The sequence below is a fragment of the Mesocricetus auratus genome, unplaced genomic scaffold (genome assembly GCF_017639785.1).
Source record: "Mesocricetus auratus isolate SY011 unplaced genomic scaffold, BCM_Maur_2.0 Super-Scaffold_15014, whole genome shotgun sequence".
NCBI lineage: Eukaryota > Metazoa > Chordata > Mammalia > Rodentia > Cricetidae > Mesocricetus > Mesocricetus auratus.
The window spans coordinates 32,294,514-32,312,695 of NW_024429186.1; the positions used below are offsets into that span (position 1 = coordinate 32,294,514).

The following is an 18,182-nucleotide window of genomic DNA, read 5'->3' on the forward strand; positions in this document are numbered from 1 at the left end:
ACCTCTCCAGCCATAAGAGCGTCCTGGATGCCTAAAGGAGGGTGTAGGAGGCCCCAGAATGTGGATCCAAACCTGTCCTGTACCTCTCAAAGCCTCAGTGTTCTTGTCTGTAAAATGGTACTAATAACAAAGGAGAGGGGATTCAGGATGAAGTGAGCCTGGTTTCCTGACCTGGCTTCTGTGCAGCGTGCATTCTGCAACCTTCTGTTGTTGTAGATCTACCTTCTAGTTTGCTTGTTTTCAATTATAAATAGGGATCATGTGTATAAGTCGGGAACCAGGTTACAGAGAGGCCTACTTGAGAGGATGCATATGATGTGTATTATTGGTACAGAGCCCCGCACAGAGTAAATTGTTCATTAAACCTTTATATCAGGGAGCTGGAGAGATGGCTCAGGGGTTAAGACACTGGCTGCTCTTCTGGAGGACCCGGGTTCAATTCCCAGCATCCACATGGTAGCTCATAACTGTCCGTAACTCCAGTTCCAGGGTATCTGACACCCTCACACCAATGCACATACAGACATACATACATACATACATACACCAAAAGGCCTTCGTACCAGGAGGTGACCTGAGCTCCCACTTCCTGCCTCTCCCACATAAGCAGCCACTATTATTAATTTCCCAGGGTTTCCTTCTAAGTCTGCTTTATGTATATGCACAACGTGTGTCTGTATTTTCAGTATTTTTTTTACAACTTTGCATGCCCTTACACCAGGAGTCAGCACACTTCTTCCATAAAAGGCCACATGGTAAATAATTTCAGCTTCCTGTGACATGTGGCTTCTGCAACTACTCAGCTGGGCCGCTGAGGAGCAAAACCAGCCATAGACAGTGCGTGGCCCTGCTCCAGGGAGGCTTCAACTATGGAAACTTACATTTGAATTTTATATCATTTTCTCATGTCAAGAAACAGTCTTCTAACTCTTTTTCCAGCTGTTGAAAAACGTAAAGACCATTGTTAGGTCAGAGCCTGTATGAAAACAGCTGGGAGGTTGGATTTGGGCTGTTGCGTTTCCACATTTCAATATGTCTTGGAGAGTGTTCCTTCCTGATATGAAAGAGCTGTTAAGACACCTGGCTCCATCCTGCAGCCTCTCTAGTTTATCCACTCCCCTCCTGGAGGCCACTCAGTCGCTTCTTCTGTACAAAATACTTTGCTAATTCAAAACAGTGTTGCTCTGTAAAGCCTTATATTTGTATCGTTTTGGACATGAACACATGTTTTGGGACGGCCCCTTAGGGGTGTAGAAGTGTTACAAGGAAAGCAGGAAGCTGACTGGGACAGTAGAGGCAGCCAACCAGGGACACGAGCCCAGGAGCCGAGGATGGAGTGTTCAAAATTGTCCTACCTTGAGGGAAGGGGCTGTGGCCTCCCATTGGGGGGCAGTCATCAGCTGCGTAGTCAGGATGAGGAGACCCTCTCAGGAGGTTCCCATTGGCCAAAAATGGGACTCAGAAATCCCAGGTTTAAGTGATGGGCCTCTACCCTTGCAGCTAAGGGGAAGCCGCAGTCCCCATAGGGCCAGGAGGGTAGCAGCACCACCAAAGCAGGCTTATCCGCAGACCAGTTTCAGAGATGGCCGTCAGGCTCAAAGCCTCGCTGCCCTGTGCCGAGCGCCGGCAAGGCCCGGCTGTCCTCCAAGAGCCCAGCTCCTGGCAGCAACATCTGCGAGCCTGTTTCTGCCGTTTCAACAACACGTATGTTATTAAACTTGGGGAGTTTTGCTCCTCTGGCGGATTAAAACATGCTGTTGTGGGGTCATTTTTCATTTGTACATCTTCTACACAGAAAGGCTGAGCACTTGGGACTTCCTCCTCTGAGCTTTTATTCAGTTTCTTTTGCAGGTTTTCTTTCAGAGCTGCGGGCCTGTCCTCTCTGTAGATACTGTGATAATTTCTCTTTTGTCTGTGATTGCACACACACACACACACACACACACACTTGCTCATCTGTCTTTTAACTTTGTTTAAGGTGATTTGTGCTAAGCAGAGGTTTTGACCACTGAATTGTTTGAGTGAGTGATAAACGGTGCTAAACACTTAGCATGCTGCCAGGCACTAAAAGACCATTAAACCTCCTTTCCCCTTGTCTTCTCCGTTCTACTCTTTGCACACCTGGACTCATTAAGGACGATTCTTACCTCCATGCGTTTCTCACCTTATTTTCTCTAAGCAGGAACTCAAGGCAGGAACCTGGGGGTGGGAACTGAAGCAGAGCCTGCAGGGAAACGCTGCCCACTGGCTTGCTGTCTGTGGCTTGCTCAGCCTGCCTTCTTAGACGTCCTAGGACCCCAGGGGTGGCGCCATCCCTAGTGAGCCAGGCCCTCCCAACCAATCATTGATCAAGGAAACACTCCCACACACTTGCCTCCGGGCCAATCTGATGGAGGCATCCTCCCAATGGAGGCTTCCTCTCCCAGATGGCCCTAGCTTGTATAAGGCTGACAAAAAGCCAACCAGCAACATACATGATCATATTTTGTTCTTATGAGCGCTGTCACTGTCCGTCCCTGCCATTGCTGTCCTCCGGCTCCCCTGCTCTCGTGCATTGCTGCCTGTTCGCACCCTTCCCACGCCTGTGGGCCTCTGGTCTCCTCTCACGCTCTTTCCACGTTCACCACGTGAGTGTCTCTAGACCCCGCCCACGTGAGTGTCTCTAGACCCCGCCCACGTGAGTGTCTCTAGACCCCGCCCACGTGAGTGTCTCTAGACCCCGCACCTCATCCATCCTCTCAGTGCAAGTTTGAGTGTCAATCGCCAACCCCTGGGGCTCTCTACTAAATGATGTCTTTTTTGCACCCAAAATTCAGTAACTGTCATCATCACAGTACATCTTGGGTTCTAGACTTTTCCATACATTTATCACACCTTTGCTGAGCCTTGATTACCTTCTTTATAAAATGGAGTTTCTGGAAAGAATAGGATTTAGTTTTATTAAGGACAAATATGCTGTCTGATACATAATACATATATAATTCTTAGATAATGTATATATATATATATAATTTGAAAGCATAGTTATACAAATACCCACTGTTTACAGTTCCTTCCAGACCAGCAGGGAGGAGAATTTTTTTGAGACTTTTTTTAAAGAATTTTTTTTGAGGCTTACTCTGTAGCCTTGGCTTGCTTAAAAGTCACTACCCAATGAGAGCTTATTCTCACTGGAAGTAGAGTACCCATGTTATTCTGCAACTCATTGTTCTCATTCTAAAGTAGCCAGGATAGGATGAGGTACTTAAACACCTGGCTCAGTGCTGGGTACTTAGCAACAGCACCCAGAGCTGTTCTGTGCACCATGTGTTGATATTTAAATGTCTTCTTTTAGCAGCAAAAACTTTTTTCAAACAAGACAGCACCAGGGAGCCCTAAGTACCACTATGCATATGAGCTAGGCAGAATTGAGCTTCTAAGAAGAGTTACGTGGATGGGTGGACTGTGGAGCCCCTAGCCTGTGTCTCCATACCACTGAACTGGGAAGCACAGTACGGAGACCCCTGCAGACTTCATTGAACGGCCTCATTATAAGCCCGCAGGTCCCAATTATCTGATATGAGAACTTTTTTCTCACTAAACTTGTTGAAAGAGTTCATAAAGTTAAGCCAATTCAAATATTGATTTGGGCACTGAAGTCTTTTCTTTTTTTTATGGTTTCTCGAGACAGGGTTTCTCTGTATAACTTTGTAGACCAGGCTAGCCTTGAACTCACAGAGATCCGCCTGCCTCTGCCTCCTGAGTGCTGGGATTAAAGGCATGAGCCACCACTGCCCGGCCTGAAAGTCTTTTCTTATATGAAGTCATGGTGGTAAGATCAGTGTGCATTCCTGTGTGTGTTAGCATCATATCCCTCCATGTTAGTTGATTTTGTTGTTGTTCAAAGTGCCTGACACAGGCACCATATAGGAGGGATTATTTATTTCGGCTCATGGTTTCAGAGGATTCATCCTCAGCCGCTGGTCTTTGAGTTTCTGGGCTGGTTGCTGGGCAGAATGTTAGGGCAGCAGGGGCTTGTGTTGCAGCTTCTTTATGGTGGACAGGGAGCAGAGAAAAGAGAGTCAAGGGAAAGAGGCGATGGCAAGCTATACCGCCCCCCCCGTTTACTTCCCCCGACTAGTTCCCTGCCCCCACCTGTCACCACCTCCCAGAATGATGTCACATTAGGAGCCCATGATTAGGTCAGAGCACTCATGATCTAATCATCTCTGGAGACACCCTCACAGGCACACCCAGAGGCGTGTCTCATCACTGATTTTCTAGGTGGTTTTAATCCAACCAGGTGGACAATAAAGATTAACCATCCCTGGGTGCTGGAGAGGTGGCTCAGTGGTTAAGAGAACTGGCTCCCCTTCCAGAGTCCTGAGTTCAGTTCCCAGCAACCATGTGGTGGCTCACAACCATCTATAGTGGAATCTGGTGCCCTCTTCTGGCATAAAGGTATACATGCAAATATATATATTTATATACTTGTATATATAAATATATAAATAAACCTTCAAAAGAAAAAAAAAGATTAACCTTCCCTCAAGCTAGAGAGATTTCCCAGAAGTTAAGAACGCTTACTGCTCTTGCAGAAGACCTGGATTCCATTCCCAGAACCAACAGCAGGTGACTCACAGCCACCTAAAACTCCAGTTCCAGGTGATCCAACATCCTCTGGCCTTTGCAGACAGGCACCAGCATACACGTAGTTCATATAAACTCACACAAACTCACATACATACACATAAATGAAATAAATTAATTAATTAAAAATATTAGTTAGTCCCTGCACCACTTAAATAAAAAGTTGGAAACTTTATGTGGGTCTCCCAGTCATTCAAACTGTGGTCAATCCATGAAACCCTGAAGTTTAGAGATAGTTGTTTTGGCTAATTGCAGTAGCATTGCTGGGACTTCCTTGGAACAAGCCCAGGGATAGCGAATACCATCCTTGTGTCTAGGACGCTTAGAAACTGCTGTCCTTGGCTGACACTGAAGCCATTCTTGCAAAGCTCAGCAGACCCACCTGTCCCCAGGGGCTGTTACCCATGACAGTCACCCTCTTGTTGAGGCTTTGCCTTTGTAGCCACCACGCAGTTATTCTTGAGGGGGACGCTGGATCAAACATGGTGCCAGGCCTTGTCTTAGTGTCCCGCGTCTGGAGATGGAGGCAAGACACACATCAGGACTCCAATTGTGGTGTGTTTAAGGACAAACATATGCATGACACCAGGGTTGGATGACTGGGGCAAACTCCAAGCTCCTGTCTCCGTCTCAGCCCTGTTGGCTGTGGACATGGCAGCCCTGGCCAGGAGGCCAGAGGTGAGCTGGCCACGATGTCTCCTGCTCCTGCAACCTCTGAGGACTATGTAGGAGGGCGTAGTGGCTATGGCTGCACTCTCACTGAAGAACCAGGGCTTCAATGTTTACTTTGCTCTAAGCCTCTCAGTCAGCAGACCTTTTGGATTCTTGTCATTTAACTCCCTTTGACATATCAGTGGGTGACAATGAATTGGGTTCAGAAGAGGTCCCTGATCATTTAAAAAAATATATATATGTTACAACAGATTACACACTTGGCCCTTTATGTATAAGGATGCTTGAACTTTTTTTCTGTATTCTTCTTCCTTTTAAATGGAGAGGGATGTTAAGTGACTTGGTCACATTTTCTCATCGGGGTGGTGCTGAGGGTGGGGATGAGATTAAACTGTAGCTAACTCTTCTGTCCCTTGGTTCACACTTTTCCTCTTATGAACACTCACTTGTATTAGTAAAGTAATTGCATGGCCCCCCATTCTCCCAGCCCTCTCCTTGCATGGCCCCCCATTCTCCCAGCCCTCTCCTATGGCCCCCCATTCTCTAGCCCTCTCCTTGCATGGCCCCCGTTCTCCCAGCCCTCTCCTATGGCCCCCCATTCTCCCAGCCCTCTCCTTGCATGCCCCCCGTTCTCCCAGCCCTCTCCTTGCATGCCCCCCCCATTCTCCCAGCCCTCTCCGCATGCACATGGCTGATGGGCCCTCTCCTATTCCAATCCCCAAACGCTGGAAGCAGGGAGAGGCTTTGCTGCTGAAGGTTCTAGAAGGAGCAGCATTGAGGTTCCCAGGAGCCATCTTGAGTAGATGAGGTAATCAGGCTTTGACGTTGTCCAAGTCTAGCTTCTGTCAGCAGAGTGCTCATGGCGTGAGCACATGGAGCCAACCACTGTAGAGCAGGAGAAGGCCAGGGTCCCAGATCGGATCTCTTGGGCACGGAATCCCACGAGGAGGAAAGAGGTAGGACCTGCCAAGTGCAGAGAACCCCTAAGTTCTGGCTAACTCCCACTGGAGTCTGGGCTGGCACAGAAGGCAGGCTCTGGAGTCAGGGTGGCCCATCTGGAATCCCAGTGTCTTGGTTTAGCTATTGTGTACTGTTGGGTGAATCTTTGGTCCCTCTCAGAGTCCACGCTCACATGTCCTCTCACCCGCCATGGTCCAGATGTTGCTGTGTATACAGTGGCTCATGTCACTGTCAGAATGCTAGAGTATTTACAATAGAGGCCCTCCAATAACAAACATGTAGAAGATCTGTTCAAGTTTATGAGATAAACAATTCAAACGGTTGTCAAAGAACAAGCAATAAATACATCCATGAACAAAATTTCAACCGCAGAAGTATTTTTAAAAAGGGAGGCTTGGGGAAATGGCTCAGCTGTTAAGAGCACATACTGTTCTTATAGAGGACCCAAGTTCAGTTCCCAGCACCCACAGGCAGCTCACAATCACCTGTAACTTCAGCTCCAGAGGATATGATGTCTCTGGTCTCAGCAGGCATCTGTACTCGCATGGATATACCCATACATAGCCACACACACATACACACAAACATAATTTTTGCTGTTGTTTTTCAAGACAGGGTTTCTTTGTGTAGCCCTGGCTGTCCTGGAACTCGCTCTGTAGACCAGGCTGTCTTCAAACTCACAGAGACCCACCTACCTCTGCCTCCTGAGTGCTGGGATTAAAGGCGTGCGCCCCCACTGCCTGGCACAAAAATAATTTTTAAATTAAAATTTAAAAAGGAGAAGGAGTATCATTATTATGCTGATTCGATTAATGTATTACAAAATTTGACCATAAGGCTGGGAGTCGCAGGTAGTGCTTGCCTGTAATCCCAGTTCTCAAAGGAAAACTACAATTAGGAGGCTAGCCTCAGCTGCCTAGCAGACTCTCAACATTGATGGTGACAACAATAATTACTATTATAGGCTGCACTAGTGAGTGTGTGCTCTGTGTCACACATTTCTGTGCTTTGTTAAGTCTTAACTGGCACAAAAGAAACCCATAAAATTATATATATGATTCCATGTAATGCTGATGCATGTATACATTGTGAAACTTATGTTTTGATGGGACTCCTTCAGAAAACAACACACCAAAATATATTAAAGCCGAAGCTGTTTGTAATCTTTGATAAGCCTGAGGAATCTTAATGTCATAACTGTTTTCAAAATGTTTATTATTGAACACTTCTCAAGTACATAAAATACAAAGGCTAAATAAAAGTAGTTATTTAAAACCTTGAGGGCTGGAGGCTGGAGAGATGGCTAAGAGGTTAAGAGCACTGGCTACTCTTCCAGAGGTTCTGAGTTCAATTCCCAGCACCCACATGGTGCCTCAAAACCATCTGTAATGAAATCTGGTGCCCTCTTCTGGCCTGTAAGTAGACATGCAGGCAGAACACTGTATACATAATAAATAATTTTTTAAAAATCTTGAGGGCTGGGGAAATGGTTCACTTGCTTTCTACCCACATGAGGGCTTTCTACCCACATGAGAGAGGATGCGTTCATTCCCAAGCATTATGTAAAAGCAAACCCAGGTGTGGGCGCACACACCTGTAGTCCAGCCGTAGGGAAGTGCAGACGGAGGTCCCCGTCTCAATCATCATCATTACCATTTGCATTAGGGGGCTTGCTCTACATGGTTCTTTGAGCTTCCTGGCCACCCATGCTAGCACAACTGGTGAGCTCTTGTAACACGAATAATAAAAACCCAGAGACAGATACGGGGTTCAAGCTGAGGATCAGAGAAGCAAAGCAGCCAGCCAGTAGCTCTTACCTTCATCAAGGCTGAAATGGAGTTTCTGTCTTCCCTGTGACTGGAAACTAAATCTCACATGAGACCCTTTGCTTCTTCCTTACAGTGCTGGGATTAAAGGCGGGAGCTCTGTTTCCTTTTTAGACTGATTCACTTTCCGTGTAACCCTGGATGGCCTTGACTCATAGAGATCCATCTGCCTCTGTCTCCTGAGTTCTGGGATTAGAGTTATGTGTTACCATTGCCCAGCTTCTATAGCTAACTAGTGTGGCTGGCTTTGTGCTCTGATCTTCAGGAAAGCTTTATTAAATCATAAATAACACATCACCACGGCTCTAGGTTCAGTGAGAGGACCTATCTCAAAAAGTAAAGCAAGCAGAAAGTAATTGAGGAAGATGCCCAGGGTCAAACTCTAACCTCCGCACACACCTGAACACATGTGCAAATGCACCTACACACTATATACACACACAAAATCAAACATAGACTGAAACAATTAGATGGAACAAGAACCACCCTAAATGAGTATCTAAAATCTGACATTTATTTGTTTTTGTGGGGGCATGGTGTGCACGTGGGGATCAGAGGATAACTTGTAGCAGTCTCTTCTCCCACCGTGTGTGTCCCAGGGATCGAACTTAGGTGGTCAGGCTGGGTGGCGAGTGCCTTTGGCTAATGACTTTCCACAGTGAAAACCAGCAATCTAAGAGTGCAATAGGAGTGTGTCTCTGAGTTGTGACTCATATCAACAGCCACAAGGCAGGGAAGATGATAACTCTGGGGGGAAGTGTGTAATTAACTATATAAAGTGGGCACAATGTTAAGTTAAAAAATTAAATTGTATATACAGCTGATGATAATCTTGTAAAATCATACTTGAGCAAAAAGGCTGGAAAATAGGCAAAAGTATCTTCCCTGCTGGGATGGGAGATTGATGAATTCTTTCTTCTCTTTGGATATGGTTGTTGCATCATTTTTGTGTTAATTAATCGGGAGATAGATCCTAGGCTCTGCCCTGAATGATCTCTGCATGTATACTTGTTCACCCACCCCACATTGTAATTCACATAGAGGGTTCATGGAGAAGTGGCAGGGCTGCGTGTGTGGTGAGGCATACCTGTGATCCCAGCTCTGGGGAGGCTGAGCCAAGAGGAATTTGAGGCCAGTCTGGACCAGGCTTCAAAATAAAAGACGTTAAATGGGGCTGGGGACATAACGGTGGTAGAGTGCTTGCCTAGCATGTGTACGTTCCTGGGATTTATCCCCAGTACTGGGGATAAAAATAGCAGGGTTTGGGCACACACCATGGGGCTGGCCCATGAGTGGGCTGTCAAAGACTCCCGGAATGTCGGAGCTACACAGGAAAGTCTGTTGTAGTCAAAGGTCCTAAGGCTGGGTTTCCTAAATACTCCAGTCGGGGTAGGTCCTCCCCCCATAGAAGCCTGGCTACCCTTGGAGTCAGCTGTGTTTGGGTGGGGAGAAGGCATCTTTAAGGAACAGAATTCTTCAAGCGCAAGTGATAGGTTGAGGTCAGCTAGATGACAGAGGGCCAAGAGGTGCTGCTCCTGGGGTGCAAACCCCAGGTCATGATCATCTCCACAGGACCCGGAACGGCCTCAGCCAGACCCGCCCCTTGCAGCAGCTCACAGGGCTGCCCAGGACTGTTCGCCGCTATCCGGCCACTGGTGCCAATGGCCAGCTGACGTCCAATGCTTTGCCTTCGGGACCAGGACTGGAGCTGAGAGATGGCACCCAGCCAGGACCCCATGTGAACCATCTCTCACCCCCTTGGGGTAAGATTATCCTGCATCTGGACCCAGGGGAGCATTCTTGCCCCGCCTCTGCTCCCCACCCCTCCCCCACTCTCAGAGGACAGAGCGGTCACCTTGTCCTTCACGTTTTCAGCCAGACAACAAACAGTATTGGTGCGCTTGCTTTGTGCCGAGTTCCAGGGTGTCAAACTAATCCATCTGGACCCTAGGACTTTGACGGCAGTCTGCCCTCTCCTGCTCTGTCACCTCTGCCTGCCTTCGCTTGCTCCACATCCAGCCGGGGGCCTCAATTCCCTGACTCATGCACTTCAGCATTATCTTTTCTGCAAACTCCAACCCTGGACCAGTGCAGTCAGCTGCTTCTAGGAAACCCCCAGCGTTTCTGGATGCCTACCACCATACAACCGCCATTTCCTGCAGCCCTCACTTCCGCCTTGATGTTTTGCTGGCTTCCCCACACCGTGCTAACTGAAGCTGGTAACCAGACCTCCTCCCCTGCCCTCAAACCTGATTCCAGCCATTCCTCAGGCATTAACTTCCTCTATTTCCCCCGGGAAACCCCTTCTCTGCCAGTCTGAGCTATGTTCCACTCTCTGCCCTTGTGCTCAAAGCCTAGGCCTGCGCTGTTTGGCTGTGTAAAGAAGAGCACCCTGAGTATCTTTTCACCTCAGTCCCGCTGTAAAATGAAATATTCAAACTGGGCAGTGATGGCGCACACCTTCTAATCTACAAAGCAAGTTCCAGGACAGGCCCCAAAGCTGCATAGAGAAACCCTGTCTCGAAAACAAACAAACAAACAAAAACCAACAACAAAAAAGAAATATTAGTTAGATATATGAGAATTGCCAGCGCAGTTTTGAATGGCTCCTCTTGCAGTGTACACAAAGCATGGACTTACGGGGACATGTCGGGGCACTTGTTGAAGCCGTCACCCTACCTTGCCCGCAAACCTGGTGTTCAGGTCTTAGCAGGTGCTGTAGGACACGCCTCTCATCTAAGGGCTTTTTGTACCAGGCTCTGGAGATCAGGGCTATGCTCTGGCTCTGTCCAGGACCCAAGCCCTCTCTCTGCAGGGCTGAACCTCACCGAGAAAATCAAGAAGATCAAGGTCGTCTTCACTCCCACCATCTGCAAGCAGACCTGTGCCCGTGGACGCTGTGCCAACAACTGTGAAAAGGGCGACACCACCACCCTGTACAGCCAGGGTGGCCACGGGCATGACCCCCAGTCTGGCTTCCGTATCTGTGAGTCCCCTTCCCACAGATGAGCTTGGTGTGTGTGGGGGCTGCCTTTCAAGGAACCCTTGTCACTGGAGGTTCTTGTCCTATGACTCTGTCAGTTGTTATAAGTCACAGCAGGGAGTGAGTGTTACCCCAGCTCTGTCCCAACCTGGCTGTGTGACTCCAGCCAACTCACATGACCTCTCTGAGTCCAAGTTGCTCTAGGTTACTGGGGTGGGCAGGGGAGACACAAGGAGGCTTCTCTAAAACGATGGTTATCTGCTGGTCTTTACTCCAGGGCTTCAAGGAAAGGCCCTGCCTTTCAACGGGCTCTGCACCCTCCAAGCCCCCCAAATTTAGTATCCCATGTCCCTCCTTGCTTGTCACCAACTGGAGGTCAGCTGCCAATCACTGAGTGTCGTTGTAGACTTCTGCCAGATCCCCTGCCTGAACGGGGGACGCTGCATTGGCCGGGATGAGTGCTGGTGTCCAGCCAACTCCACCGGGAAGTTCTGCCATCTGCCTGTCCCACAGCCAGACAGGGAGCCTCCAAGGAGAGGCTCCCACCACAGATCCCTGCTGGAAGGACCCTTGAAGCAATCCACCTTCATGCTGCCTCTCTCTAACCAGCTCGGTGAGTGCCAGCAATTTGGGGCAGCCAGCCTGTGAGGAACACCGGGTGGAGTGTGTGCTGTCATCATTGGTACGCTGGGTTGGGACAGGTCTCCATGTCATCCCCTACATTTCTGCCTTCCATTCCATCAGAGTTCCTCCACGTGTGTGTACCCTTGACCTGTGCTGGGGAAGAAAACACGGCTATGCCCCCCCCATCCCACCCCTAGCCTGGGCTGTTGAGGGGGAATGGGTGGGGGTAGAATTTAGCATGCATTTCATTTCCCTGCCTTCAGTTAATAGGTGACAAATTAAAGGTACAAACACACAGGATTCTATAGGAGTTGGGATGGGCTCCCTGAGCCCAGAGTGCCTATGAAGGCTGTGTGGTGGGATGACCCACAGGAATCCCTTGGCCATGGCCTGTATGCGGTTGGATGGCACTCAGGGCTGCACATGGTCACAGAGGAAGTAGAATCAGAAAGAACTGCGTGGCTTTCAAAGCAGAGCCTTCCATAGAGGAGTTACCACTTCCTTCTGTCTGGGGTGGGGGAGGGGGGCGTTGTTCTAATTCCACCTAACAGGCAAAGAAATGGAAGCGGGCTTTGGGAGAGACACACAGTCTGGAGCCTGCCTGATCTAGGATGAAAAATGAAGTAGGGGCCTGTTTCCTGGCTCTGACCCCAACCCTTCTGCCTAGCCTCTGTGAATCCCTCGGTGGTGAAGGTGCATATCCACCACCCGCCTGAGGCCTCTGTGCAGATCCACCAGGTGGCGCGGGTCCGGGCTGAGGGGGGCCCTGAGCTGGAAGAAAACAGTGTGGAGACCCGAGCCTCTCACCGGCCCCCTGCCGGCCCGAGCCACAGTCACTGGGCCGGCAACCGCATACCTGCTCAGGCTGGAGAGGGCCCCCGGCCACCACCCCAAGTGGTCTCCATGCATCAGGGACTTCTGGGCCGGTGTTACATGAGCACAGCAAATGGACAGGTGAGAACAAAGCTTCTACCTCAGCTCCTCAGGTGTCTAGGGCGGGCGCTATGGCCCCCAGTCTATAGTCCTCTCTCTCTTCCTTGTTCTTGTGGAACATGCTTCCGTTTCCCACACGGGCAACTCCACAGCACAAAAGTACCTGAGTGGGTTGGGGGTTACTTCAGTTGGCAGAGTGCTGGCCTCCTATGCAGAAGGCCCCCGTTTGATCCCTAGCGCCACATAAACCAGGCACATAAGCCAGACACACAGAAGGGGACCACAGAAGTCCCCTTGTAGAAGAGTCGTCCCTAGTGCCTGCAGTCTAAGGCAACATAGAGTTTGGACTCAGAAAAACACTGGCTTTCTGTGAGTTGAACCTAGGAGGCCTGATGCGTGGACAGCAGGCGTCACAGGTGCTGTGTATGGTCTCTTCTCCAGTGTGCTAACCCCCTGGTGGAGCTGACTTCTCAGGAAGACTGCTGCGGCAGTGTGGGGACCTTCTGGGGGGTGAACTCATGTGCTCCATGCCCACCCAGACCAGGTGAGTACTGGCATCAAGATGGAGGGGTAGGGGGGTAGCACACTATCCCCAACCCTCACCACCAAAGATTCCCAAGGCCAGACAATTCTTCCAGATGTGCCTTGAGGAGCCAGCTCAGCCCCTCTGCCCAGCAGCTGGGTCTCTGCTCAGTCCGGTAGTCTGTGTGGGGATCCCACTTCTGTAGTAGACTATAGGGAGCCCAACCAGTGATGGACCCCTCCCACCCTCTCACGTATACCCGTGCCTAGACCCCAGGAACCTATAATGTCTCCTTTCTCCGAGGGTCTTAGGTCCCCAACTCCCCTCCTGGATCAAAGCTAAATGTCTGTCTGAAAATGCTCTCAACACTGGGGTGTGAGAGCCCCAGTTCCTTGTCCCCTTTTGGATGATTGAGTAAACCCCAACACACATCCGATCATTCATTTGTTCATTCAGCAGACATGGGCCAGATGCCTCTTATGTGCCAGGCACTGAGGATCATTGAGTAAAAAGCCATTCACACTGCTCGCAGACAGAGGTCTTAGCCTGACGTCTGGGAAGAGTGACCAGATGCCTGTGACTGAGAATGGCTTCGGCCTGCTCAGCCTGTCTCCCCACCGCCACACCCCAGGACTGAACTTGGCATGTGTTCTTGCCTGTCAATAGCTCGGTGAGCTGGTTGTGTGGGGGGCCTGGATCACAGCCCAAAGGTGGGAGGAGCAGGGCTCCCAGCATCAGACTCAACAGTGCGACAATGACTACATTTTCCACATTAGGAGTAAGTGTGGATGCTGTCACAGTACCATGTTGGGAGCCAGTCTGTGTTCAGCTTGCTTACCTCTCTCTGCCCTGGCCCCCTCTCTTGTGAATTGTGGCACTGAAGAGCAATGGTGTCGGTCCTACAGGGTTGCTATGAGAAGAACTACATGGTACATGTTATAGATGGCCCTTCACACCTGCAATTCTGTAACTGCAGATTCAACCAATATTGGGTCAAAAATGTTAGAAAGACAGGGCCAGTGAGATGGCTCAGCAGGTAAAGGCGCCTGACAGCCTGAGTTCACTCCCTGGGACCCACATGGTGAAAGGGAGAGCTGAGCTGACATCACAAATTGTCCTGTGACCTCCACATGCAAGTGTGATCCTCACTCATACACATACACACGACCCCACACAAAATAAATAAAACATAATAAATTATAAAATACTTGAAGGACAATCCAAGTTCCAAAAGTGACACTTGAATTCGCTTCTCTGCAGCCTGATGCTGAGCCCACAGGAATTGAGGTGCTTGCTATGTGATCATGTGCTTTTGTAGCCTCCCAGCACACTGGGGTCCTGTGTCTACAGCAGTCACGTGAGCCTTGTTCACCCCACACCTTGCTGACTGTATAGTTGGGTCTCTACTGAACGCACAGCAGACTTTTTTTTTCTTGTCGTAGTCCCTAAAAACTACAGTGCTAATTTACACATAACCTATATTGCATAAACTATTATAATCAGTCTTAAAGTGACCTAAAGTCATGTGAGAGGATAGGCTAGGTTATATGCTATGCCGTTTCGCAGAAGAGACTTGAGCAGCCACAGATTTTGATATCTGTGGGGGTGTTCTGGAGTCAATCTCTCATGGATACTGAGGGAGGCTGAGTGTTGATGATGGCGATGGTGATGATGATGATGATGTCTCCTCAAGAGAGGGAGAAGGAACAACCTGGCCTTAGGAAGAGCATGCCAGTCTACTCAGGGACTCCCCAAGAAGCCAGGGACATTTTGGGTGCATGGGTCACTTTCCTTGTTTCCCTCCTCAGGCCAATGCTTGGGACTTCTATATGCCACATTCAGGTTAGCCCTCAAGTGTTATCACTGATGAAGACACACTTGGGGTGAAGGCTTCGAGTGGACCATGGAGAGTGGGGTAGAAGAGATGCCTCCCCTCTCCAAGCTTATAGCCTCATGGGCTGTAGGTTGACTGTAGAAACAGCCTCCTGCAGCATCTGGACCAGTGCTGAGTGCTGGGGGGCAGACAGTGCAACCAGGCTACTCATGGGCCCTGTGGCACTTTGTATAAATTAGGAAAGGGCATCCTTCCATATGACCGAGCCATCTTCATAAATATGCAAATCTATGGTGACTCCATTAGATGCGGAACTGTCTGAAGGGTCGGGAACATTGGCTGAACCTGGTGAATCAGGGAAAACTTAGAGGAAGTGACATACAGGATGACTAGAGGGAGAACAGGCAAAGGGGTGGGGTTCAAACTTCAAACTGAAGATCGGAAAAGCAAAGCAGCTGGTCACTAGCTCTTACTCTGCCTCAGACTGAAAGGCAATCCTGACTCCACCAAACCTCAGACTGCTGCCTGTCCTCAGCGTGGCTGGAGAATCCTGAGACTTCAATGTCTTCCTATCCTCAGCGTGGCTGAGAATCCTGAGACTTCAATGTCTTCCTATCCTCAGTGTGGCTGGAGAATCCTGAGACTTCAATGTCTTCCTATCCTCAGTGTGGCTGGAGAATGAATGTGGGCTTTGAGACCCTGTTCCTGTATTAAATACCTTTCATGAGTCCTGGGACTAAAGGCATGTGATCCCAGGTGCTGAGATCATCTTTGTGTGAGCTGTTTTCCTTTAGGACTAGATGTATTTCTTGTAGCTCAGTGTGGCCTTGAACTAACAGATCACTCTACCTCCAGTGGTAGGGTTAAAGAGGTGTATCACCATCCCCTGACTTCTTTGGTTTGTGGCTGACTTTGCTTTCTGAATCCTCAGGCAAGCTTTAATAAATCATAAATAATATATCACCACAGGTGGGGAAGAATTTAGCAGTCCCAGGAAATTGTATTTGTCGGTGAGAAGGGAGAAATGGTTCCGGGAGAGGGGCATGCAGGTATTCCAAGTACATTGTGTAGGCTGGCTCCTGCACACAGCATCAGCCCTTCTGGGAATATTGAACCCCTGCTGCTGGCTAGAGTGCCGGCCTAGTAGGATTGCCTTAGGAGGGAGTGGCAAGTGTTCATTCAAGAGGCAGTTCCAAGACTACAGCTTCAGAGGCTCCTGCTTGTCTTGAGGCCTGAATGGTGCCATGGTGTTGCTTCTGGAGTCTGAGAGACAATGGGTAGGGAGAGTGGGCTCAGCTGCCAACAAATGTGGCAGAAAAACGGGATTTTAGAAGGGGTCTGTCTCTCCAGAATCCTGCCTCGCTCACAACCAAAGCCCAGACCCCTCTCAGAATCATCCTTTGGGTAAGTCTGCAGGCCCCAGGTCTTTGAGGTTTGGCTATGATGCATGACCCTGAGCTCTTGACATGTAGCTCTCTGATGGGGTCAGGGGACACCTAGGGCCCTGTGGGTTCTTGAGGTCATTGAGGTCAGTCCCTCTTCTGACAGTGAAGTTGGTGTATGAGACCTGTCAGGTGATATTAGTAGAGTGTGTGTGTGTGTGTGTGTGTGTGTGTGTGTGTGTGTGTGTGTGTGCGTGCATGTATGTATGTATGCAGAGGTCAGAGGACAACTTATGGTTCTCTCCTTCCACCTTATAGATCCCAGATACTGAACTCAGGGCTTGTTGAGCCATCTCCCTGGATCCCAGACTCTTCACTTAAATGTCACATCTGCTGGCTGTGGGACTTAAGCAGGAGAATAGGACCCTGATGGCTCAGGATGCAGAGGTGCAGGCTGTGGGGACTGCTCTGGTCAGTGAGCGACCCTTGGCCGGCTCCTCTTAGCAGGGGCTGGTGTGCCCAGTGACCATCATACAAGTTCTGAAAGACATCCTCACTTGAAAGGTGGAAATCAGTGAGAAAGCCAGCACTGGCATCTTGGGGGCTGTTTGCCTGTCCACCTGCCCCACTCACAGTCTGGACTGTGAGATTAGCCCGGTGGTTGACCAAGGACCTGGGTCCTAGTAGAGCTGGCCATCTTTGACCAGTCAGGGCCTGGCCGTCAGCCTCAGTGGGAATGGGGGAAGATCTCTGGATCCGTGGTACTGCATGTACGTGATGTGCAAAGCACAGACTGAGCCTCCACGTGCATGCTTAAAACTCAGCTCTTCCCCTCCGTCTCTCAGGTGGCGCCCCAGCCTTCTTCCCCCAAGTGTTTGGCACAGCTCAGCAAGCTGGGCGGCCGGGTACAGACCCTGGGATGGCAAGCATTCCAGCATACCGAGCAAGAAATAACAAAGACCAGGGCAACATAAACATTTCAAACCCGTGAAAGTGCAGGGCTGCACTGTATGGGGAAGAGGGCAGGGCATCAGGGAGCCTTGTTTGTGTTGACGGTTTGCCAGGACATGGAGCTCTACACCTTACCCCAGGGCTGGCAGGGGTGATCCGGAAAGTGGCATGACAGACAAGCCACTGTGCAAGCACTAGGGGACAAAAGACACTGCTGAGTGAGTTGGGGGGATGCTGGGCAAGAAAAGCAGAGCTTCTGGATTCTAGAACATTCTTATCCTTTGTGGCTTTACTTTTATTTCTCCTCTGATAAAATGGGATGGTGTCTCTTAGGGAAATCTTTGTCTTCCCCAAAATAATCAAGTCACAGTGGGAGCAAGCAAATGGGCAGCCTAGGACCCACACGGCTCCATGGCTTCCCCAGGTCATACTGGTCTTTCAAGGCTCTGTGGCTGACTGTTGAAGACAGCTACTATTTCTCTCTTCTTTAAAAAAGATGTATTTATGTATTATGTATACAGTGCTCTGTCTGCGTGTACACCTGCGGGCCAGAAGAGGGCATCAGATCTCATTACAGATGGTTGTGAGCCACCATGTGGTTGCTGGGAATTGAACTCGGGACCTCTGGAAGAACAAGCAGTGCTCTTAACGGCTGAGCCGTCTCTCTGATCCTGAATGCTACTATTTCTAATGTACAAACTCCCTTGAAGTCGCAGTTCCAACAGCACAGACAAACACCTTTTCCTTCAGAGGAATTTCAGAGCCCCATTCCTCAAGGAGATGGCTCCAGGGGTCAGTCTAGACCTACTGTGAGTCCCTCCTTCCCCTCCCTCTGAATGGATGGTACAGCATGTCCCCCAGTGAC

At 49.5% G+C, this 18,182-nt stretch overlaps 1 protein-coding gene across 8 annotated transcripts in view; it reads left to right on the forward strand.

The window, feature by feature from the left end:
- The window catches only part of Ltbp2 (latent transforming growth factor beta binding protein 2), a 98,884-nt gene that overhangs the window by 41,307 nt on the left and 39,395 nt on the right, over positions 1-18,182 (forward strand). For all 8 annotated transcript variants that reach the window (XM_040742759.1, XM_040742760.1, XM_040742756.1 and 5 more), the window contains 5 exons: positions 9,660-9,850; positions 10,903-11,073; positions 11,477-11,683; positions 12,362-12,648; positions 13,069-13,171. In XM_040742759.1, the coding sequence (XP_040598693.1) occupies positions 9,660-9,850; positions 10,903-11,073; positions 11,477-11,683; positions 12,362-12,648; positions 13,069-13,171 (959 nt within the window). The remainder of the gene's footprint in view (positions 1-9,659; positions 9,851-10,902; positions 11,074-11,476; positions 11,684-12,361; positions 12,649-13,068; positions 13,172-18,182) is intronic.